Source organism: Balaenoptera musculus, chromosome 1 (genome assembly GCF_009873245.2).
Source record: "Balaenoptera musculus isolate JJ_BM4_2016_0621 chromosome 1, mBalMus1.pri.v3, whole genome shotgun sequence".
Taxonomy (NCBI): Eukaryota; Metazoa; Chordata; class Mammalia; order Artiodactyla; family Balaenopteridae; genus Balaenoptera; species Balaenoptera musculus.
In genome coordinates, this window is record NC_045785.1 from 45,807,949 (window position 1) to 45,832,518 (window position 24,570).

The 24,570-nt window shown below is 53.1% G+C and overlaps 1 protein-coding gene and 1 non-coding gene across 5 annotated transcripts in view; one reads left to right on the plus strand and one right to left on the minus strand.

Moving 5' to 3' along the window:
• The first annotated feature begins 549 nt into the window (after positions 1-549).
• Positions 550-24,570, plus strand: part of ACOT11 (acyl-CoA thioesterase 11) — an 80,594-nt gene continuing 56,573 nt past the window's right edge. For 2 of the 4 annotated variants that reach the window (XM_036867057.1, XM_036867029.1), the window contains exons 1-2: positions 550-684; positions 24,175-24,376. In XM_036867057.1, coding sequence (XP_036722952.1) covers positions 652-684; positions 24,175-24,376 — 235 coding nt within the window. In that variant the 5' untranslated portion in view covers positions 550-651. Of the gene's footprint in view, positions 685-6,131; positions 6,218-19,714; positions 19,747-24,174; positions 24,377-24,570 lie in introns of those variants that run through there. The other 2 variants (XM_036867039.1, XM_036867047.1) reach the window with 2 other exon arrangements.
• LOC118887686 lies at positions 10,284-10,390 on the minus strand. Its single transcript, XR_005018126.1, has one exon. It is a non-coding gene; the product is annotated as a U6 spliceosomal RNA (small nuclear RNA).

Here is a 24,570-nt window from a genome sequence, read left to right on the forward strand (position 1 = left end):
GGAAGTGAGGGGGTGTGCCCCATCGCTGGCCAGCAGCTGCTGGATGCTGGTGGGCTGGAGCGTTGGGCGGCACCTCAAGGGTGAAGAGTCCGAGCAGGTGGGTCTGGTATCTCTCTGGGAGGCCGCTGGCAGCTCCCCACACTCCTGCCACCTTCCAGCCTGACCCCTTGTGGATGGATGGAAAGCCGGTGCCTGTTTTGCCAGTGTCACTGGCTGGGGCCGGGAGCCATCCCAGAGCCAGAGTCCCTGTGGGGAGGATGTCAGGGGCTGGAAGTGGGGGTGACGAAGTTTGGCTGTGGCTGGAGGTGCAGTGAGTGTCCGGCTGGGTGCGCAGTGGGCGGGCATAGGGCCCCCTGACATGGCTGTGGCCCAGCTGGCAGGCTCCCTCCTTTCTCTGCACTGGGCAGGCAGGCGGGCTGGCACAGGAGCCTCCGTGCGGGGCGCTAGGGGAAGGGGGGCCCAAGGGCAGTCTGAGGAAAGGTCGGGACACGTTGATAACTGATAACGGCTGGCTCAGGAGGGGCGGGAGCCGGGGAGGAGGAGTGCGAGGAGAGGCGGACCGGCTTCATTTGGAGCTGGAGCGGGGCTGTCGCTCAGGTGACCAGTGTCTCTCCGAGGAGGGTGCGAGCAGCTAGCGGGGTGTCGGCAGCAATGATCCAGAATGTCGGAAATCACCTGCGACGGGTATGGAGGGTGGGCTGGGGGCGGGTTTGGGGCAGAGGGGAGGGGACTGGGGGCTGGGGATCCCAAAAGAGAACTGAAGTTTCCATTTTAAGTCAGAAGTCCTACATCTTCTCTCTCATTTTCCATGGGCCATTTTCTAGCTGTCTTTGCAAGGAGAAATCACAGAACTCCTGGGCTGGTTTATTATAAGCAACAATCCCCAAACAAGCCCCAGGGGCCGTTAGGAGGGCTGGCTATGTTGAGTGGAATCATCTTCGGCAAGTTCTTTGCGTCTGGAATTCTATTCTGGGGGTGTGTGTCTCTCCCCATGGAGTTCTGTGCCGGTTTCTGCCTGACGGCTGAGCTCTGTGGCTCTGTAGTGTTTAACTCTTAGAATGCAGGGCTTGAGGGCCACAGAGCTGCTAGAAGATACAGGCTAGGGATGTGCGTGTGAGTGAGTGTGACAGGCTGAAGCCAGGGTTCTTGGGGACAATGACCTCTTTGCGACAGCACGTGCAGGACCAAATGAGGGCTGTTGGAAAGGTGTTCTGCAAGGTGACCTCACAGAGAATGTTTTCCTGGAACCTCTTAACAGGGACTTTGGAGCTGAGATTAGATGCTGAGGCACCAGACAGACCCAAGTGCTCAGCGGTCCCTGTCGGGAGCCTTTGATCTGGGGAATGGAGAAGCGTTCAGGACAGACTGGCAGACGTGCAATGCTGGGTGTAGAGCTACCATCCTCTGAAGACATTTTTGGGAAAAGCCTTTTAAAAGGGGCAGGGGCAAATAAAGACATCTCTTCTCCACCCCCTCCCTCTATCTGTATAACTGGCCTTGATCACCACCTTTGGATCATTGCCTGCATGGCAGATCTCCTTGGACTCCCCTTGTTTCCTCCTGAATTCTCCAAATTCCCCTGGAATACAGGAGGAGACCATTTTCTGGGTTGTTACCAAAGCTGCTGTTAATGAAAAGCAAGCAAACCCACCCACCAAACTCTTCACTGGGGATAAAGAAAACCAGGTTAAAGGAGGGCCTCAGATAACCCACATGCCCTGCTTTACAGGGTTTGGGGGCCCTTGTCAGTATCCCATGGCACTGCAGACAGTGAGCATTTTGGAGTCGGATGGTTCTTGCTTTCACCCATCACTGGGTAACCCAGCAAGCACTCGGCACACGTGAGTGAATGAGTGAATGAATGAGGTGGTGAGTCTCCTGCCAGGCTGGGGTTGGGGGGGGAGGTTGCAGGAGCATTGAGTGCCTGTGTGGTGGTGCTGGAAGGGTCACCTGTCCTGTTTCTCTCAGTGGAGACCCTTCTCCTTCCCCACGCAAGCTGTCAGTCTGTACTGGGCACTGAGTCCCGCACTCCTGGGCTGGTACCCTGTGGGAAGCTGGGAGGCTGGGAGGCTGGGAACCTCTGCCTGAGTTCTAGCCTGGTCCGGGCAGCTCCCAAGGGGGCCCAGGAACTTCATTTACTCTGGGAATGAGGATGGAGCTGTTTGTCCCAGTTCCCCCTGAGAAGCTCTGCACCCGGGTAGTGCTGCCAACAGGGTGGTGGAAGGTCAGAAACAGCCGTGAGCATCTGTGCACGTGTTCACACACCCACAGACTTACACGTTGTTCCTGATCCCCTGTGGCGATCCCCCTGCTTCACCTTGAACCCGAGGACAGCTGGAGGTGCTGCTCCCCACCCCCCCGGCACCAGCCTCAGTCAGGGTCTAGTTCAGAGTGCGGGGAGGCTTAGGGCATACCATTTGGCCACCTCTGGATTAGAATCTCATCTTCACCCCATCATTGACATGTAACCTTGGGCCAGGCGCTCCCCATCCCTGGTTGTTCTCTGAGGTCCCCATCAGCCTTGACATCCTGGGGGTCTGGATGTTTGTGAAGGGTTTGTGCACCACCTTGAGGTTGGTCCTGACAGTGAAAAGTAGGGGCCCAGCTCCCTCAAGGACCCTGCTGTGTGGTGGAGGAAGGGAGACCCCTAGACGTAAAATAATGTGCCTCTCATGTAGCAGGAGCACAAAAACTTGTGAACAAATGAGCGGCCATGGGAGCTCAGAGGGGGCTGAAAGAGTCCCAGAAGTCTTCCTGGAGGAGGAGATGAGACTCAGACACTTAGCTTCAGCCCATTTGGGAGCCACATTTGAACCTTAGTCTCAGCCATGGGCAGATAGCCTTGGTGTTCTTAGTCTGGAGGACTCATCTTCAGCCTTCAAAACCTGGCTCAGCCATCATTCCCCTTCAAACCCCCATCCTGCTGCTCCCAGAATTAATGGTGTTTCCTCGGGATGTTATACTGGCCTCAGTTGTTCCCTCTACAGGGATTAGCCTGTGTCAGCGCTGAGTACTCTGTGATGGGCCCAGGCTATTGTGTGGAGCTGACAGCTAATGAGGGAGACACAGTGAAAAGGTAGTCAAAGAAACATACAATGAAAATCTGTGATAAGAGCTGTGAGTATTAATAATAAATGTCATACAAATGCTAGCTATGTGCCAAGCATGCATTAATTCATATATTCCTTATAACAACTCTGTGAAGTAGATAGTGGTACCATGCCCATATTAAAGATGAAACTGAGACAGAGAGGTTAAGTAACTTGCCCAAGGTCACACAGCTAGTAAGTGGCACTGCTGAGATTAAACTCAGGCTGTCTGGAGAACAGAGAACTGTTAGAGAATAATGAGAGAGGTCACAAGAGAGCTCTGTGACCAGGTGACAACTGAGCGGAGACCCAGTGGCTGAGAAGGAGGCAGCCATGGGAGGAGATGGGGGAAGAGCGTTCCAGGCAGAGGGAATAGTATTCATTTACGGGCTCCAAGGTGGGGGGAGCCTGGTGCATCTGAGCTGCCGAACGAAGGCTGGCGTGGCTTAGAGTGGAGTGAGTGAGGGCAGAGCAGCTGGAAGGGGCTGAGACATGGTTACGACATGCTGCAGGCTGGGGGCCTGGACCCTGGAGGCAGGGTTTGGGGTTTGGAGTGCTGTGGGCCCTATTGCTCTGCCCACCAGACTGTGCACTCCTTGGGGGCCCTCTGGTCCCCAGTCTTGGTGCCAAGGTGTGTAGTCCCTGCACACTGAGCTCAGGAACCCGGGGGAACACATCATCAGAGTTCCTCTCCTCCAGCGCCATGAAGGTCCCCACTGCTTTCCCATCCACCTCTGACCCCTCACAATAGGGAGGTGGGCCATAGGATCAGCGCCCTGGTGCAGACAAGGCACAGAGAAGGGAGAGGATGTGCTTGGGCTTGTACCACTGGCGAGAGACTCGGAACCCCTACCTGCTAGGTTGGGACCCCTTTTCCAGCCCTTGTCTTGGCCACCGAGAAAGTGGCCTCGATCTCACACCCAGACTCACCCCATGCCAGCCTCCTCTGCCCACCTTCACACACTGACAATGCAGATTCAGGGCTGACCTCCTGCCTCTACCTCCTAGGGCCGAGGGGAGGCTGCACCCCTGCCCTTCACCTGTGCCTGGTCCAGTGGGTCTGAGCTGGACAGTGGTAAGAGTCCAGATAACTGCCTTAGAGACGCTCACACACTTCACTCCCTGTAGACCTGTTTCCTCATCTGTGAACCAGGTCTGTTCCTGCAGATCTTGTTAAAGACATTGGAGGAGTGTAGATCCTGGCACATAACTGGCCACAGTAAATATTGGTTCTTTTATTTCCGTCTCATCTGGACTTCAGTTTCCTCAGTGGGTTAATGACAGGGTCAGTGGGTCAGATGAGATGGTAAATGCTAGCTTTTTGTTGAGCACCTACGGAGTGTCAGGTGTGTTTAAACTTCCCAACAGCTCTGCAAGGCTGCTGGTATCCAGCTAGCTTTACAGCTAAGAAAACCAAGGCTCTGGCACTGAGTCACTTTGAGCTAGTTAGAGAATTCGAAGTCTCGTCTGACCCTAAGCTACAGCTGGGCTTTGTCCTGGGCTGACCTGGCTGAGCTGAGGAACTGACACCTCTGCCTTGTGCCTGCTCTGTCCTGTGCCTCCAGGGACAGATGGTGCTGCCGGCTGGGTCCTCTGCCAGCTCCCTGGCTGCAGACCTGTGTGTTCCTGCCACTCCCACAAGCAGCCTCCTTGTGGGTAGGAGGTGGCACAAGGGCAGTGATGGAAAGGATCAGAGTCCGGCATTTTGGGGACACAGGGATGAGTCAGACTGGACCTGTCCTCAGGTTCCCCCAAGCTGATGGGGAGACAGAGAGTGGTAAAAACCAATGATGACAGCACAGTGTGGCCAGGCTGTGACGGAGGGAAGCCCAGAGGTGGCCCCTCATAGCCTAGGGGACAGGGCAGTCTCCCTGGAAGAGGTGATGGGGTAGCTCAGCCTTGAAAACTTTTCCAGGTTAGGAAGCATGGTCCCGGCAGAGGCACCTGTGTGTGAGATGTGGGAAAAGCTCTTTCCGCAAGGAAGAGGGAGAGCATTTGGCAGTAACCCCCTGAGGTGTCTCTCCCTGGCCCCCTTGCCCATGTAACACATGTATCCTGCCTGGGCCTTCTTCAATAGTAATAATCTTCTCTCAGCAAATCAGACATTAACTAATTAATGGCAGTAGACATTAAGTATTAAGCACCTCTTCTGGAGAGGAAGCCTAGTGAATGAGTAGAAAGAACTGTGGTCGTGAGAAAAGCAAAATCCCGGCTCTACCACCCAGAGCAACGTGGCCCTCAGATAGCCCGGTTTCAGTTCCCTTTTCTGTGCAAGAGGGATAGTTGTCCCTCACAGGGTTTGGTGAGGATTAAATGGTATTATGGATATGAAGCCATTATATAATGTATATAAATGCCTGGAACATAGTAGGTGCTCAAAAACGTATAGTGGGGTGATGGTAGGTGGGAAAGGGGAGATGTTGGTCAAAGGGTACAAACTTTCAGCTATAAGATGAATAAGTTCTGGAGACCTAAAATACAGCATGGTGACTGTAGTTAACAATAATGTCTTATGTACTGGCAATTTGCTAAGAATGTGGGTCTCAAGCATCCTCACCACTCTCCCCATAAAGGGTAACTGAGAGGTGATGGATGTGTTGATTAGCTTGATTGTGGTAATCATTTCACGATATATACGTATATTAAAACATTGTGTTTTGCAACCTGAATGTGTACAACTTTTATTTGTCAACCATATCTCAGTAGAGCTGGAAAAAATATATATATATATAGTGAGGCCCTGGGACTCTAGAGAGATATGGGCCTGGCTCCTGTCTTCAAGGAGTTTATCTCCTCATATGTACACCCACTTTACAGTCTAGAAAGTGGTTGTACGTGCTTTACCTTGTCGGGTTGTTCAGAAGTCCAGGGAGTCAGCAGGCTGTCTGGCAGCACCTCTGCGGTGCCGCACGGAGGCCCATCGCTTGGAATGGTATGCTCACTGCTGGTGGCAGTGCTGAACTCCACCTGTAGAACAGGCTGTGATCCGCCCTGGGGGTGCGGCCCAGCCAGGTGTGGCCCTGCTCCCAGGCCTGGAATCCGGTCAGAGATCTGGAAGGGGAGTGGCTTTCAAGTCTTCCTAAAGCAGCCTCAGATTTCCAGCACACTCCAGGGCTGAGCCAAACCAGGTGAGTCTCAATTTCCATTTGATCCCTTAGGGAGGGTGTGGAGAGACCCAGCTCCCCTCCTTCTCTGGGGATACTGCCCCCAGAACTGTGGGAGGGATGGTGGTCTGGAGTCAGAAGTCTCCGGCTCGTTCTGGGCTAGTGGCTAGCGGCTACCTTTTCCCAGCCTCAGTTTCCTCATCCTAAACATGTGGACACGGGGGTAATAATGGTCCCTGTCATTTGAGCCTGCTTTGTGCCAAGGAGGTTAGTGTCATGATGCATTTACATAGAGATTGGATGGCCTGCCTACAGGCTTTGAGAGCAGTGGGGTACGTGGGACACATGGGCCTGGGGAGAGGAAGGGGCCCAAGGACTGAATGACTTTGGGGCAAGGGAAGGGGCAAGTACAGCACTGCTTCCTCCACCCCTACCCTGAGGGCCTCCTGGGACTGAGATTACCTGGTCCCCACCCACCTGCCCTTACTTTGGAAGATAGAAGTAGAGCTTTCAGGCTGCAAGAGAAGGTGTGTCTCACCCCTGCTCAGACTGGTTCTCAGGGAGGCAAACAGGAGACTGGGAGGGACTTCTGTGCCTGCTAGGCCCTCTGCAGAGGCGTGGGGGGATGGTGATGGTGGGTGGTGGTGAGATCCCCACAGCCCAGTGGGGGATGGACTGGCCAGGGACCACTCCCCTCCAGCTCTTTCTCCGTATCACCTGGAAGGCAGGAGAGCAGGGAGGAAACCGATGGAGGGTCTCCCAAGTGCCAGGCTCTGTCTCATAAGTCCCGTGGGCTGGGGGATCTGATCTCCCTCTAGGACTGGTGTCCCCCTGCAGCACCCCTGCCAGGCTCTGGAGTCAGAAGAGCCCACGTCCAGTCTCTGCTCTGCCTTTTACTGGTCATGTGTCTTTGAGTGGATCTTTCCCTGTTCCCTGAGTTTCCTTTTCCTCAACCGTAAAATGAGGACTCCTGCTTCGGGGCGGACTTGAGAATTAAAGGACCCCCAAGGACTAGGCCTGGCACATAGTAGGTGCACAGTAAATGGCAGCCATAGATTTCTAAAAAGGGATTTTCTGAGCTTCTGGGAGAGCAATTCTTGGGCAGTCCCCGTGCTGTGCTGTAGGCGGCTCTCAGGCACACAACTGGCTCTGTCCCATTAGCAGACAAATGAGCTCTTTGTTCCCCTGCCTCTAGGCAAACAAAACCCCTCCCTTGTCCCCATGTCCGCTCCCAGATACTCCCTCGTTTCTTTGCTCCCCATTCCCACAAGAATCTGAAAGAGTTTTCTGTGGCCCCTGCTTCCACTTCTTTCCTCTCATCCTTTTCCTGATATACTCTAATGGGCTCTTCTCTCGCCCTTCCTCCCGCCCCCTTAGAGCTTCTCTGAGCCTGGACCCGCAGGCACCCCTCCTCTTGGAGATCCTCCCAGACCTGGTGCTCCTCCCACCTCAGGGCTCCTTCTCTGGCTCCCTTGCAGGCTCCTCCTTCCCAGCCGACCTCTTTTGCTCTCTCCTTGGATGATGTCTGTTCTATTACTATGACTGTGTGACAAACTATCCCCAAACTTAGTGGCTTAAAACAAGAACCATTTTATTTTATCTTGAGATTTTTGTGGGTCAGGGATTTGGGCAGGGCTTGGCTGGGTGACTCTTCTGCTCTATGTGGTGTTGATGGAGGTTACTTGGTGGTGTTCAGCCAGTGGATGGGCTAGACTATGGAGTCCACCATGGCTTCACTAGTATTTGGCCCCTTGGTGGGAATGGCCGGAAGGTTGGTTCTAGCTGGGACTGTCATTCTGAGCAACCACATGGGGCCTTTTCCATATGAAGGTCTCAGTGGGAAGTCAGACTTCCCACCTGGCAGTGGGCTCCACCAGAGCAAGAGTTCCAAGAGGCCTGGGTGGAAGCTGCCAGGTTTCTCATGATCTGGTCTCAGAAGTCACCAGTTGAGGACTTCCCTGGTGGCACAGTGGTTGAGAATCTGCCTGCCAATGCAGGGGACACGAGTTCGCTCCCTGGTCCGGGAAGATCCCACATGCCATGGAGCAACTAAACCTGTGTGCCACAACTACTGAAGCCCATGCGCTCTAAGCCCTGGGTGCTGCAACTACTGGGCCCGCATGCTGCAACTACTGAAGCCCGCGTGTCTAGAGCCCATGCTGCGCAACAAGAGAAGCCACCGCAATGAGAAGCCCACACACTGCAACGAAGAGTAGCTCCTGCTCATCGCAACTAGAAGAAAGCCCACATGTAGCAACAAAGACCCAACACATATAAAAAAAAAGAAGTCACCAGTTGAAATGTCACTAAGGGGGATCCAGATTCAAGAGAAGGGGATTAGACCCAACCTGGGGTCTAGGGAGGAGTAGTAAAGAATTGACAGCCACCTTTGACCGACCACAAGGTTGCAGAGTCCTGTGGATCTTAAAAGCCCAAGTAATCTCATGTCCCCAGGTGCAGCCTCTTCTCCAGCGGGCTCCAAACTTGAACATTCATCCTCCTTGACATCTCTCTTTAAGTGTTTCATAGGATCTCAAAAATTTTTGATTCCACCCCTACTTATTTCTCCCCTGGTCTCTCCCAACTCAGTAACCATCACCACCATCTACCAGCCATTTGTCCAAAGTCTGGATCCTCCCCACGACCTCCTGTTCTCTCACTCTCACACATGGAAGACTTCAGCACGTTGTGCTGGCTCCACCTCCCAAATACTCCTGGGTCCATCATCTCTCTTCGGACTGTAGTGGCCCACGGAGGAGTCTCGCTGCTTCTTCTCTCTCACCCTGCAATCCGCCCCCACACAACAGCAGAGTGAACTTTTTTATTTTTTAAAGATATGTTATTTATTTATTTATTTATATTACTAATTCTATTTATTTTTTGGCTGCGTTGGGTCTTCGTTGCCACGCGCAGGCTTTCTCTAGCTGCAGCGAGCAGGGGTTACTCTTCATTGAGGTCCCTGGGCTTCGCATTGCTGTGGCTTCTCTTGTCACGGAGCACGGGCTCCAGGGGCGCAGGCTCAGTAGTTGTGGCGCAAGGGCTTAGTTGCTCCGCAGCATGTGGGATCTTACTGGACGAGGGCTCGAACCCATGTCCCCTGCATTGGCAGGTGGATTCTTAACCACTGCGCCACCAGGGAAGTCCCCAGCAGAGTGATCTTAAAATGCAGGTCAGATCACTCTCTCCCCACTCATCGACATCAATTTTTCCCATCACACCTCGAGTAAAATCCAAACTCCACTGAGACCTTAGGCCTTGGGTGACATAGGACTCTTCCCTATGACATAGGACTCTTCCTGGTCTCTTCTCTTCTCCCTGACACTGCCCTGTTCCTCTGGCAGCCAAGCTTGTTCCCGTTCCTCCTTGCACTCTTTGCACCCTCTGCTCCCCTGCCTGGGACCCTGTGCCCCCAGAACCTGGCCCAATCGCTCCTGCTTGTCATTCATTCAGATCTTGGCCACGAGTCTCCTTGATTACTCAACCTAAATTAGTTCCTTCAGGTCCACCACCTTCTCTCTCTATCACATATGCTGTTTTTCTTCTTTCTAAAAAATTCCTTTAAATTGAAGTATAGTTAATTTACAATGTTGTGTTACTTTCAAGTATACAGCAAAGTGATTGTTATACGTATATATATATTCTTTTTCAGATTCTTTTCCATTACAAATTATTACAAGATATTGAATTTAGTTCCCTGTGCTATACAGTAGGACCTTGTTGTTTATTTTATATATAGTAGTGTGTGTATGTTAATCCAAAACTCCTAGTTTATCCCCACCCCCTCCCCCATCCCTGTTGGGTAACCGTAGGTTTGTTTTCTATGTCTGTGAGTCTATTTCTGTTTTGTAAATAAGTTCATTTGTATCATTTTTTTCTTTAGATTCTACATATAAGTGACATCATGATATTTGTCCTTCTCTGTCTGACTTACTTCACTTAGTATGATAATCTCTAGGTCCATCCATGGTGCTGCAAATGGCATTCTTTTTTTCCTTTTTATGGCTAACATTCCATTGTATATATGTACCATATCTTCTTTTTTTAAAATTAATTTTTATTGGGGTACAGTTGCTTCACAATGTTTTGCTGGAAAAATATGGAACTCTTCACGAATTTGCATGTCATCCTCGCACAGGGGCCATGCTAATCTTCTTTGTATCATTCCAATTTTAGTATATGTGCTGCTGAAGCGAGCACAGTACCACATCTTTTTTATCCATTCCTCTGTCGATGGACAGTTAGGTTGCTTCCATGTCTTGGCTATTGTGAATAGTGCCTACTGTTTTTCTTCTTATAGCACTTTTTACTCTAAAACAATCTCGTTCCTTTGTTTATTGTCTATTCATGAGTGGAGAGTCTGGGTCTTTAAAAAGGTTGATGTTGATCCCCGGCCAGAATTAGCCTCTTTCTAACCTTGTCCACTCCTGTTTGGTCTTGGTTTTATTCCTTACCAGGACCCTCCTGTCCTCTGACCCCGCCAGCCCTCACATTTGCAGCCAGAGGGCTGTCACCCAAGCCACAAGTAGCCTGGCCCCCTCGCTGTCCCCCCTACTTCCTGGCTGTCCGTCCTGTGCCACTCCCTGTCCCCTCTGCCTCCCCCTTACAGAGCTGGGCCTCACACTGCCTGCTGTGCCCCAGCTAGAGGCTGTCTCTTCCCTGCCACCCAATCACTCCTGCCCTAAGCACGTCCGCACCCCTCACCTCCACAGAGGCCTTCAGCAACCACAGGGCCCCGTTTGGATGCAGCAGGAGTTGCCACTGTTGTGCTTGTGGTTAGGGGAAACCATGAGGCCATTTTTGCATAAACAACCATTAAGCTAGAGCCACGCCAGCACACATATAGCTTAGAACAAAGTGATGGCAACAGAAAAACTTAAATGCAGCCTGACAGTGTGAATCATGTTCATTTTTATCTGCTTGGTTTTATGTTTAAAAGTTGCAACCTTTCAGGTGGCCATCCATGACCAGGTGTGTCTTCATTCAAACCCTTTGGCCAAAAGTTGAACAGAGCAGACAAATGTGGGACTCCATGGGAGACAGCTCCCAGGTTCAATTTAACTCATGTCTACTGAGCACCCACAATGTTCTGGATCTGTGCAAATGCAAAATATGTCTATTCCTGCCCCAGTGAGCTCTTCCCTTGTGCCTGGAATGCCTTGTTCCCTGTGAACCCGAGCTGGTTTCTTGCGATCACTGCCTTCTATTCCAAGAAGCCGTTTCCTTAGTGAGGCGTCTTGAGCCTTTCAGGGGCCAGGGAGATGAGAAGTTGCTGAGTCTGGCTAGACTGTGAGTGATCGTCCGTGGGAGGCCTCCTTGGAGTACCACAGACTCCAGCCTGTTCAACATCTTGATCCATGGATGAAATGAAGCCCTGGTGGTAGACAGTTGGCGTGTTTACCTGGAAGTGTCTGTCCTGGAACTGGGTAGAAAGGCCTGTCTGCCACCACTGGGAGCTTCCCGCAGCTCTCTTGTCCACCCGAAGCCTGGGTCCTCGTCCTCAAGCTTGGCGTGGGCTCTGCCAGGGCCGCCTGGCCAGTCACGGCGGGGATCTCTTACCCCAGGGACCAGTGCAGGCCCTTCCTGGTTAGGATGATTTCCTGTGTCCTTCAACGATGCCTTGGCTTTTTTTTTTTTAATTGAAGTATAGTTGATTTACAATGTTGTGTTAGTTTCAGGTGTATAGCAAAGTGACTCAGTGAGATATATATATATATATATATATATATATATATATATATGTATTCTTGTGTGTATATGTATATATGTATTCTTTTAGATTCTTTTCCATTATAGGTTATCACAAGATATTGAATATAGTTCCCTGTGCTATATAGTAGGTCCTTGTTGTTTATCTATTTTATATATAGTAGTGTGTATCTGTTTATCCCGAATTCCTAAGTTATCCCTCCCCCCCGACCCTTTCCCCTTTGGTAACCATAAGTTTGTTTTCTATGTCTATGAGTCTATTTATGTATTGTATGGAATCTAAAAGAATGATATAAATGCTTCAGCTTTTTTTTCTTTTTTTAAAGATTTGTTTTTATTTATTTAGGCTGCACTGGGTCTTAGCTGCAGCACGCGGGATCTTCGTTGCAGCATGCAGGACCTTTTAGTTGCAGCATGCGGGCTTCTTAGTTGCGGCACACGGGCTTCTTAGTTGCGGCATGCAACTCTTAGTTGCAGCATGCATGCGGGATCTAGTTCCCCAACCAGGGATTGAACCTGGGCCCCCTCCATTGGGAGCCGGAGACTTACCCACTGGACCACCAGGGAAGTCCCAGTGCCTTGGCTTTTTAACAACATGGAGAGCTGACACTTTTCAAGCATTTTCTACAGGTCAGATCCTGGTCTAAACACTTTGTATATAATCTCATTGAATACTCACTATGATATTATTATTCCCATGTTACAGATGTGGAAAATGAGGTTCAGAGTGGCTTAAGTAAGTGACTAAGTTTATCCAGGGAGACAGAGGCGGTGCCAGGATTCCAATGCAGGCTGTGTCCCGCTTGCCAGCCCCCTATGCCTTCCTGTTTTTCTTTCTTCTCTGTCTGCCCTGCTCATCACCTCTTCAGCAAGCCTTTCTTGTGGGTTCAGATTCCTCTGAGACAGTTTAGGGCACATGGGGGTGGGAGTGGGACTAGGGCAGGAATGATAAGGCCATCTTGCAGCCAGAGAGCTTGAGGCCGAGGAAGGCCCTGGAACATGGTGAGTGCCCAGTAGAGAACCACTGGCGCACCTGCTCAGCTCAGCAGCCCCTGCCAGGGAGCAGGCCAGGCCCAGCTCTGGGTCCCAGCCTTCCACCTGGCGACTCGGGGCCTTGGAAGCAGCTCCTCGAGGGTTGGTGTCCCCTTGCTGGGCCTCCTGAGGCCCACTTTTCCTGCGGAGTAAAGGAAATGCGTTCTGTGGGTGAAGTCACACCCACTCTCGCCACTCTGCTCTGCTTAGGAATGATTTCTTGAACACTTTGGAGGAAAGAAGTTGGTGTGTTGTATGAGGGGAGGGGAGCTGGGCGAGAGGACAGGAGAACTGGTGACCGGTGACCAGCTGGGGCCTTGGGGGAGTGTGGGGACCAAGCAGGGGACTGAGCCCGTAGGTGCTGCCTGAGGGGTTGGGGCAGGGGCCCCACCTGCTGGTGAGGGCAGACACCATCCCTCAGTGGAGGGGACTGCAGAGACTGGAGCAGCGACTGGGGCCTCCAGGGGGCCATGGGGCTGCCAGCTTCCTGGGGCAGGAAGTCCCAGCTGTGGCCAGAATCCCAAAGGGCTGAGAGCAGCTCCAGCCTGAGGAATGTGAGCAGTGGGGGAGTTTGGGAGGGGGCCCTTTCCTGCCTCCCTCACTTCTCTCTCTGGGGTATGTGTGTGTGTGTGTGTGTGTGTCCTCTCTTCCACTTGCTCTGTTCCCTACCAGTGTCTATCCTTTGACCTCATGGTTTTTCTATTCCCTTTCTCTCTTTCCCTTCTTTTCCTCTTTCTCTCTCTGTAACCCCTTTCTCCTCCCCCCTCCCCTCTTCTCTTTCTCTCTCCCTCTCCCCCGTGCTCTCCTGGAGGGGACAAGTGGTCCCTGTAACTGTTTCCAGCTCCAAGGCAAATGGACTTGCTTGCAGGATGGCCGGACCTGGCCCATCGCCTGGCCACCCGTTGCCATGGTGACTCAGATGTGGTGTCAGGCAGCAGCCTTGGCTGTCTGGCAGGCAGGGCATGAAGGGCTCTGATGAAGAGAGAGGCTGGCCCTATTCTTCACAGATCCTGAAGGGCTCATCCCACTGCCAGGGGCTCCCATGGCAGGGGGTTGCCCGTGAATGTGGGTTCCATGCTGGATACTATCAGAGGGGCCTGCCTGAGGTGCCACATAGTGGGGGCCAGTCACACTTGGGGTCAGACTGCCTGTGTGCAGACCCCTCCTGTCCCTTTCTGGGGTCTGCTGGAGGTAAGGGATGGGAGGTGGCAAACAGCTCCAAGGAAGGAAGCTTCAGGGAGGCAGCTGTCAGTGGTGGAGGGGCAGGGGTAGCTGGACATGCCTGCGTCTGAGAGGGTCCTGTCTAGCTGTCCATGAGGTTTCCTCCCACTCCCCAAAGTTAAGGATTTAGAAAGTACAGTTTTCAGCTGACAGACAGCTTGCAGTTTCTGCACTAGTGATGGCACCTCACTCCCTCACAGGCTGCTGGCCTTGAGCATCCAGTAGGACAAGTGCCTGGCCCCTGGACTGTGCCGGGAGGAGGTCCTGATACCACCACTGTTTCCTGCAGAGGATGTGAGGGTCGATGGGGAGGAGAGCTTCCCTGAGGGCCCTGCCTGGCATGTGTGGGTAAGGAAGGGCCTGTGCCTGGCACTAATGCCTGGGATACAGCAATAACTATCCTGCCTGTCAGACAAGAGAGAGGCATTTACAGCAAAGTGCCCAAGCAGACTCAGCCCTTGAGTTAAACAGACTTGGGTTCAAGTCCCAACTCTGCCCTTTACTGTGATTGTGTGTGTGTGTGTGTGTGTGTGTGCGCACACGTGCATGCACCATACCCTTTCAGAGCCTCTGTTTTCCCATCTGTAAAATGGGAATAATAACAACATTTGACTATTAGGGCTGTGTGAGGATTGAAAGAGAAAAGGCACAGAAAATGCTTAGCACCACACCTGGCACATATTAATAATTAAACAAGGGAGCACGATTGTTTTCATTCTCACCTGCATACCTACCCTTTCAATTTTATAAACGAGGAAGCTGGGGCCAGAGAGATTTAAAAACTTGCTCACGTCCCATCGGTCATAGTTCTGCAACACTCTGTGGGGACAGTGCCCAAACAATGCAGAGAAGCAGAACTGAGGATGAGGCTACTTTGAATCCCAGTCCCACACAGCCAGTCCCTGCAGGTTCCGCCTCGATTTCAGGCCCCTGCTGCGCCCGCTCTGTGTAGCAGTGTCTCCCAGGTAACCCCTGTCTTGCTCTGTGCAGGAGGGGATCCACTCGGGCTGTCCTGTCCCTGTGGGCAGGCCCTTCGCAGACTCAAGAAGTGCTGGAATAAAAGGAGGCCTGAGCCACTGTGGTTTACAAGGCACTTTCTATACATTTCCTCCCATCTCCACATTCTGGTTTCCAGGAGTGAGAAGGCTGCTGGGGGAAAGACAAGTCTGGTCCTGCCCAACTGCTTCGTCGTCTCCAGCCTCCCTCACATCTGGCAGCACTTCACAGTTAGTCGGGTGCCCTCAGTTTCGGGATCTCCTTTAACCCTCACTAGTCTTGGATGGAGATGGGGTGGGGATTGTCCTCAACTTCTCAATTACTTACTCCAGGTCTGCCCCACTTCAGGCCCTTTCACTTAAGACCTTGGACAGACGGCACCCACTGCCTCAGTTTCCCCGTCCATACCAGCAGGCAGTTGTATTCAATCTCTAAGCCCTTTTCAGTCTTGTGGTGATGAGGCAAGAGCTACGCTGTAGATAGAGGCAGGAGGCCTGCACTTAAGCCCCGGCTCTGTGGTTTAGAGCTGGGGGACCTTGGACCTGGGACTTCTCTGGGTCCCCTGTGTACCTTGCCAATGATAACACCTCAAATGTTTCCTGTGGATCAGATGAGATAGGAATGGTTAAGCATTCAGGAAATGCCCTCCCTGCCCTCTCTGGCCCCTGGCTGGCTCTTCAGTGGGGCAGGAGGAATTCTCCAGATGACCCAGCTGAGGGTAGGTATCAGATTTCAGACAAGCTATTTTTACCCTCAGGGAGTGGATGGAGGCAGGTGATGTTGAGATTCTCTGTTCTAGGATGGGGTGAAGGGGGGAAAAAAGAGAGGGAGAAAAAGGACTTCGCTGGTGGTCCAGTGGTTGACTCCGTACATCCACTGCAGGGGGCACGGGTTCGATCCCTGGTCGGGGAACTAAGGTCCCACACGCCTTGCGGCGTGGCCAAAAAAAGAAAAAAAAAATAGAATGGGGTGAGGGGGCAGGGCCTCTAGTGGAGAACTTCTCCTGACCTCATGGCCTGTATTCTCCCTGCCTACATAGGGTGACATCAGTGGGAATTGGAGACCCTCTGAACAAACTCATTCATTTGGTCCATGGTGAGCCAGGCTCCATGCTGGGCCCGGTGGACACCAGGTGTAGAGAGAGAGGGCTCCTACCTGGTGGATCTTTGCATTGATGTCCACCAAATACTCCCACAATTAAATGAATGTTGTCACAATGGAGAGCATTTAGAGCAGAGGTCCACGGGGCCAGGAGCATGAGGATGGGGGGAGAGAGAATGGAGCTGAGGGATGAGAAGGCCTTACGGAAGTGGAGAGGAGAGGGCAGAGTGCTCCAGGCAGAGGGGATGCCGTGAGAAGAGTCCAGAAGTGGACAGTGGCCTGATGGGTATGAGGAACTGAGAGATGGCCAGTGTGGCTGGCGGTACGGGTGTGATCAAGACTGGAGGCGTGGCCGGCGATCTGCCGGGGGCCTCGTGGGTCTTGTCAAGGAAGTCCTCCCATAAGCCAAACACTTTCATGGTTGAAAAGAGTCTTGGAGACTCTCTAGTTAAATGCTCCATTTGACAGATGAGGAAACCGAGGCACAGAAAGGTAAAATAACTCATCCAACGTCTCCTGGGGGTGATGAGCTGATACAAATTCCACTTATATTCAGTTTTATAGGAAGGCACTGAACTGGAAATGCCTCATGAAGCTCTACCTCCAAAGGAGGCAGGCTTAGCTCAGAATTTCAATTATGCCCCCAACCCCACTTCCCTTCTTTGACAGCTTTAGGGTCAGGGCAAGATGAGAAGGTTGGAGACCCTCCTATCCCCCTCTGTCCACACTGGGAGAGCACAAGAGCTGGCTGTCAGAAGGGGAGTGCCCACCGCCTGAGCAGCCTACCCCAGGCTGTGGGCTCTGGGTGGGGACTCAGGGCACTGGCCTCTGTTCTCTCCTCCGTCACTGACCGGCTGTATGACGTGGGGTAGTTTGCGTCCCCTCTCTGAGCTTCGGATGGAAGAATTTCTTCCATCTTCTCCATCTCCGAGGCCTATGGAAGTGCTATAGAGATATAAATGTGGGCTTTGGCTGGTAGGTCTGGGATTGTTTGTTTGTTTGTTTTGGGTCATGCTGCATGGCTTGCAGAATCTCAGTTCCCTGACCAGGGATTGAACCCGGGTGACAGCAGTGAAAGCCCAGAATCCTAACCACTAGGCCACCAGGGAACTGCCCTGGGATTGTCTTAAACTCTGTCACTTCTCAGGTGTTCAGAAGCAATGCACTGGCTCTCAGCCTTGGTTTCCTCATCAGTAAAATGGGTAGAATAACAGTGCGTTGTAGAATAGATATGAGAATTACTGAAATAATACGTATGGAAGCTCCTAGCATAGAACTTGGTCCATAGTAGGTGTTCAATAAGTGCTAACCAAATGAATGGCATATAGGAGGTGCTTAGTAAAAAATAATGGTTTAATTCTCTACCTCCCTCACCCCCAAATCTTGAAAAATGTCAAGTGCCAACACACCCTGTAGCTAGAAGTAAAATGAGGATGTGTGCATAGGGCACTGGAGACCATTATTTATCTTCTAGAATGAAGGTATGATCTGATTTGTATGACTATCAAAAGTCTATGGAACAGGCCACCGACGTCCTCCCAGTCCTCAAGCTGGCGTCACGGACGAGTGCATCCTCTTTTTACCCAAGAGTTTGGTTCTCACTACTGTCCTTTATAGCCTTGTCTACTGGGAATCTCAAGGCCAAATGCAGTTCTCTATGGCAGCATCTTTGTGCACCTGGATTCCTAACATAATCGCTCCTCCCTTATTTTGTTCCTTAGCTCTGTTTGCATTTTGGACCCCTGTGTGTGTGCAGTCTGTGTGCATGTGCAGGCTGCCTCAGAGCCTTTTTTGGGAAGAAGACAGGGAATAGACTTGAAGGGGTGTTTAGGAGTTTGACAGATGCTCCTGCCTTGCTGGTGGGGAAACCACTGGGAGGCGGCTGGTCGCTCTGAGAGCCTGGAGCTACCTCTGTGGGGACAGGGCACCAGCTTAGGCAGCTCCCTCACACTGCAGGAGTGCCTGGTTTTCATGAGGCCTGGCTGGCGGTGGGCCAAGGCACTTCTCCCTGCTGCCTGCCTGCCTTCCAGTTCCCACCCCCCGGGGAGAGGCCAGGCGGGAGAGTGGGGGGGGGCAGGGCCGTGCAGGGTCTTGTACCCTGCACTTGAATCCCTGCACCACTATTGCTGGCTTTTTGAGTTCTCACAGAACCTCTCAAACCGGCTACCGGTCTTGCCTCCTCATGGGGTTGCCATGAGGTTCTGGTGAACTCATACATGAGAAAGTAGTATGTAGACAGTCTGGTTTGAGCTCTGTTTAGGTGTCTCCCAGCTATATTTCTGTAGGAAGCCCAAACTCAGTTTATAATGCTAACCTAAGTGCTCAATAAATGTGAGCCACGTGGCAGGCGTGTGCTAGGAGCTTTGAACACTTGATCTTGTTTAATTTCATCCCCATGATGACCCTGGATGTAGGTATTATAATCCCATTTTTACAGTTGAGGGAACTGTAGGTAGTCCACAGAGGTAGGCTGAGCAGCCTGCCTGAAGTCACACAAGTTAGTTGTGGAACCAGACTTGAGTCCAGGCCAGGCTGATGCCCAAGGGCAGCCCCGTGTCATGGTGGGTGAGCTGAGCGGTCACCCAGGCCAGCTCCTCCCCTCCAGGGTAGGTGGGCCTCCCCTGCTCTAGGCCTGTTCTTTGAGATGATTCTTTTTTTTTTTGGGTGTTTTGGGTCTTTGTTGCTGTGCGCGGGCCTTCTCTAGTTGTAGTGAGCAGGGCCTACTCTTTGTTGTGGTGTGCAAGCTTCTCATTGCAGTGGCTTCTCTTTTTGTGGAGCACAGGCTCTAGGCGTGCGGGCTTCAGTAGTTGCAGCACGCGGGCTCAGTAGTTGTGGCACGCAGGCCCTAGAGCGTGCGGGCTTCAGTAGTTGCGGTGTGTGGGCTCAATAGTTGTGGCTCTCAGGCTGTAGAGCGCAGGCTCGGTAGTTGTGGTGCACGGGCTTAGTTGCTCCGCGGCATGTGGGATCTTCCCGGACCAGGGCTTGAACCTGTGCCCCCTGCATTGGCAGGCAGACTCTTAGCCACTGAGCCACCAGGGAAGTCCTTCAAGATGGTTCTTGAAGGCACTAAGATGTCTCTGCTGGCTGGTCTCTACATTTTCGCGCTAATCATTGGAGGCCACGCCCTTCTCCAGGGGTCTTCCTTGGTTTCTGGGGACTCCTTGGCCCCTCCCTCTGTCTGCACCCAAACAGGTACCTAGTACTTTCCCCACCTGCTTCCCTTTGCCCCGGCCACTCCCGTCCCTGGAGTCCCTGCTGTTCCTGCTTCCTCTTCCTGCTGTTCTGCAGTCCTCCCTGTACCTCAGATGGTCCTCGTCATCAAGTCTCAGCTCCTAGGCCGCCCTTGTCATCACCCTTCTCCTCTCCCATAGGCGTTTATTAGGCACCTGCTCTGTGCCAGGCCTGACTCCATCCCTGCCCTGTGGGAATGCCTGTCTGCTGGGGCAGGTGGCTCTGAAACAGTGACTGCACAGCTCGGTCAGTGCCGTGTGGAGACAGTAAGGCTGTGGGGGCCAGGGAGGCCCTAACTCTCCCTGGGGAAAAGGCGGGGGGAGGTGCTGAAGAGGGAGGAGGAGGAAGCAGTCACTTGGCAGGTAGCGCAGGTGAAGGGATCCTAGGCAGAGGCAGTGCCCATGTGGCAGAGGAACGGAGGTGGGATGAGAGTGTGCTCTGAGGAACCGAGCATGGTCTGGAGCTGGGAGAGCAGCGGCAGGGACAGTGGCAGGAGCTACAGAGTAGGGCCTTGATCCTGAGAGCGGTAGGAAGCCATTGAGGAGTCTTGAGCAGGGTACATGCCTGCTCAGGCTTGCTCTTCAGAAAAGTCTGTGTGGTCCTGGCACAGAACGAAGTCCCAGTTGCAAGGACTGGGTCCAGCCTCCCTGCAAGGCAGGACGCTGTAGGTTGTGGTTGTCTAGTTGGTGGCTTTGGGTTTTGGAAAGATCCTTCCGGTGTTGCATAGAGGCCTGGAAGGAGGTGGAGAGCTACTGGAGGCCTGTGGACTGGCTGTGGAAATAACCTAGTGAGTGAGCAGTGCGGGGGCCTGAGCACATCAGGGCAGGGGGGCTAGCCTGAGAGTTTAAGGAGGTTGGGTCACTGAGACTTGGCTACTTGGGGGAGGGAGGAAATCCAGATTAAGTCTGTAGTGTGGGCCTGTTGTCAAATTGCCCAGAAGGAGCCCTGGCCGAGGGGGCTTTACCAGGACCAGCCTTTCCCTCTGTGTGCCTCAGTTTCCCCAGGTGTGAAGGGATTGAGCAAAGTGGCCTTTCTTGCTCTGACCCAGCAGTTCTGTCACACGACTCTGGCTGAGGAGAAGGGACACAGTGACCACAGTGTAGCCAGCTGGGGCCTAGTCTGGGATTATCGAATCTGGCCGGGTCTGTTACGGCTGGAAGCCAGCGCCTGGCATGGCTACCGTCTGAGAGCGCATGTCCCTGGCCCTTAGATGCCCTCCCCACCTTCGTGCAGGCTCTGTCCTCCCTGTCAGCTGTCTTGGCTGAGCCTGCCTGGCCGCCCCAGGCCCTAACTCTGACCAGGGCCTCTGCTCTCCCCGTGACTGGCCCTGAGAGGAATGGCTCGGCTCTGGAGCCTTATTGGCAAAACCCTGCCTGGGCCACACACGCCCCTGCCTCCCGGGCTGGATGCCTGCCCACCATGGGATTAGAAGGAGGCCTGGCCTTGCCTGCCCTGACGTGGCAGACTGCCTTGGAGCCCAAGGAAGGAGTTGGAGTCTGAGAGGCTGTGCTTTGCCTCCCTGCCCATGCTCCAGCCCAGGGGCTCTGCACTCCTCTCTTTGAGGGAAGTGGGAGCACAGCACAGTGGGGCTTGTTCCTTAGCTTGCCTGGGGGGGAGTGGAGTGGGAGCTCAGCCCTGCTCGGAGTACAGTATTTCCTTCCTGACAGGTAACCGGGCTCCTTAGCTTCCTCATTGGAAAGCTCAGCTGGCCATGCCAGAGCCCTGCAGGATTAGATCCCAGAATCCGGGAATCAAGGGTGGGATATCTTGGGGACTGGCCGTCTCCCCCTGCCCCTGCCTGGTGAGTGACAGATGAGGTTCAGGAGGGGAGGGGCTTGCTCAGGATCACATAGCACCTGAGGGGCAGGGCTAGGATTTGAACTCAAGTCTGCCTCTAGACATTCCTTTACAAACCTTTGATGAGGTCCTACTGTGTGCCAGGTACTTCTTTTTTTTTAAATTTAATTCATTTATTGATTGATTTTTGGCTGCGCTGGGTCTTCGCTGCTGCGCACGGGCTTTCTCTAGTTGCGGCGAGCGAGGGCTACACTTTGTTGCGGTGCGTGGGCTTCTTATTGCTGTGGTTTCTCTTGTTGCGGAGCACGGGCTCTAGGTGCGCGGGCTTCAGTAGTTGCAGCACGTGGGCTCAGTAGTTGTGGCACATGGGCTTACTTGCTCTGTGGCATGTGGGATCTTCCCAGACCAGGGATCGAACCTGTGTCCCCTGCATTGGCAGGCGGATTCTTAACCACTGAGCCGCCAGGGAAGTCCCTGTGCCAGGTACTTCTAAGCATGAGCACTAGAGTAGGAGCTTCGCAAAGGATTGGCCCAATTTCTCTTATATGCTCAGTGTTTGGGGGAGGGTCCAATACAGAGGAGGTGCTCGTTGAATGAATGAGTGAATGAATGAATGAACAAATGGGTAAGGCAAAGATCCTGCCTCCAGGCATGTAGACTCCAATGGATGGGACTTTTGTTTCGCACAACAGGAAATAGGAGGCTGGTAGGAGTGGGTGTTGGCTAGGTGGGAAGCAGAGAGGATTGGAATTCAGATGTCCTGACTGCTGGTCTAGGGCTTTTTCCAGCCTCACTTTCCTCATCTGTAAAATGGGATAAACGGTTTTCACCCTCTGCCTGCCTCGTGAGGATCCAGTGAGGCAGTAGATGAGAATAGGCTTATAAAGCAGGGACATTGTGCTGGGGGGGCTTCCCTGTGTGCACATACAGAACTGCCCAGAAACTCCACATGCTCTGCTTTTCTTCTGCCCCCTTACCCTCTGCATTTTGCCTCCCCCATTGCCCTAGCATTCTCCAGGGCTTCTTTCTGGAATGTTCTGCCCAGAACCTCTAGCCATGGGAGGGGTGGGGAAGAGTGTGGGTGAACGGAGTCTGCCTGCCTCCTTCCTCTACCGTCTCCCACACCCAGAAAGCCAGCCACCCGCATCCACATCCAAGCAGGCCCCCAATGCACACCAGGCCGGAAATGCCTTGGCAGTGGTTACCATGGTGACGGGTCCTGATGCTTGGACTGCAGCAGCCTGGGAGCTGCCTGCAACAGCCTGGCAGCCTGGCACCCGCAGGCCCCCACCCAGGCTGCGAGCTCCTGGCGCAACTGCCCTCCTCTCTCTCTTTTTGGTCCCTAGCACTGAGCCTGGTACCCAGGGACTCTTGGGAATGAGCTGCCTGTCTGGGAACCCACAAGCTGTTCTGGGTCAGAATGGCTTGGTTCAAATCCCAGTTCTACCTCTTAGGGGGTCAGTGACCTAAACAAGTTAACTCCGTGTGTTTTGACTTTGCTGAATTAGCTACAGGATCCTTGTGAAGGGAGTTATCCAAAGGGTATAGACTGCCAGAATGAGACCCGAGCCGTCACTGCCCCCATCCTGCAGCAGTGGCAGGGTCAACATCGGGTCATAGCACTCTTTGCTGCTGAATCCGCATCCAGGGCCCTAGATTCCTCATCTTGGGCCCCAGGAGGTCCTGCAGGCAGTGTAGTGTGGTGGGTAGGACCTAAGATTCTGTGGGTCACAGCTGGGCTTGGCACTTACTTGGGCTTCAGTTTCCTCATCTGTTTTTTTTTTTTTATTGAATTTGTTACAATATTGCTTCTGTTTTATGCTTTGGTTTTTTGGCTACGAGGCCCCCCCTCAACCAGGGATTGAACCCGTACCCCTTGCATTGGAAGGCGAAGTCTTAACCACTGGACCGCCAGGGAAGTCCCAGTTTCCTCATCTTTGAAATGAGGATAATAATGTACCTCTTTCAGAGGTTTGTTGTATGGATAAAATTTGAATTAGTACTTGTAAAGTGCTTAGACGAGTATCTGATACTTAATAAGCACTTTATAAATGTTAGCGGTGACTTATCATCACCACAATTGGCATTGGCCATGAAAATTGGAACCCCTATGCCTGTCCCTCCTGTCATTTTTCTCACGCAGGCAGGTTTCCCCACCTCTGTTCACGGTGTGATGAGAGAAAGCAGGCGAGAGAAATAGGATGGCAGTTTGGCTCCCCTTCCTCATCCCACCCCATCCAGGGGACTGCTAGGCACGTCCCACCTCTGCTGCCTGGCGAGTGAGACAAGCTGGGCCCTGGGCAGAAACTCCTCCTCTGACTCATGAGTTTGAGGACTTTCTCTGCTGGTTCTCCAGCTGGCAGCTGTTCCAGCCCCAGTCTGGATCAGCCAGCTGGTCAGTGACCGCCCAGAGCCCTCCCGGTCAGTAGAGCTGATGACGGATGAGCACCCAGCAGAGATGCTGCTACTGATGTCATCTGAAGAATGAGGAGCCCAAGGAAGGGGCTCTTATAGGATGAAATAGGAGCAAATCCCCAGGCTTGACTGCTGTAGGGCTCACTAGGCCTCCCTGAAGAGTGAGGGGGAATCTTTCCAGAATGAAGGAGAATCTGAGGCAAAACTTGAATAAGCTGGCCCACCAGCTGAATTAATTCTCTGCTCCGTCCCTCTCTCCCAGCCCCCTCCTTCGGGTCCAAGGTTATGTTAACACGGAATTGTTGGCCAAAAGGAAGCTGGGCATAAGGGCATCCAGAGAGCCCCTAGGGGTCTGAGACCCTGGGCTGGAAGGTTGTGGCTACTCTTGGAGTTGGGGTCTTATGGTGGGTGGCCCTGGGGTCTCTGGGACTGGCAGATCTGGGAGACCCTGCTGTGAGCTGACCGCCTCGTCTGTTCCCCAGGGCCTGGCCTCCGTGTTCTCCAACCGTGCATCCCGGAAGTCGGCCTCACACACTGGGAACAACATGGCAGAAGGCGAGGGCTACCGGAACCCCACGGAGGTGCAGATGAGCCAGCTGGTGCTGCCCTGCCACACCAACCAGCGCGGCGAGCTGAGCGTCGGGCAGCTGCTCAAGTGGATTGACACCACCGCCTGCCTGTCCGGTGAGGCCGCGCCCGGCACAGCTGCCCTTCCAGCCCCGGCACCACACACCCAGAGGAGGGGCCCCAGTTTTCAGAGACGGTTGCCGTCCCCGGGTGCCACCTTCCTCCCTCATCCCAGCCTTTGCTCAGGCTGCTCCACCTGCCTGCGATGCCCTCTTCAAGTTCTCCATGCTCTGCTCGGGCCCAGCCTCTTG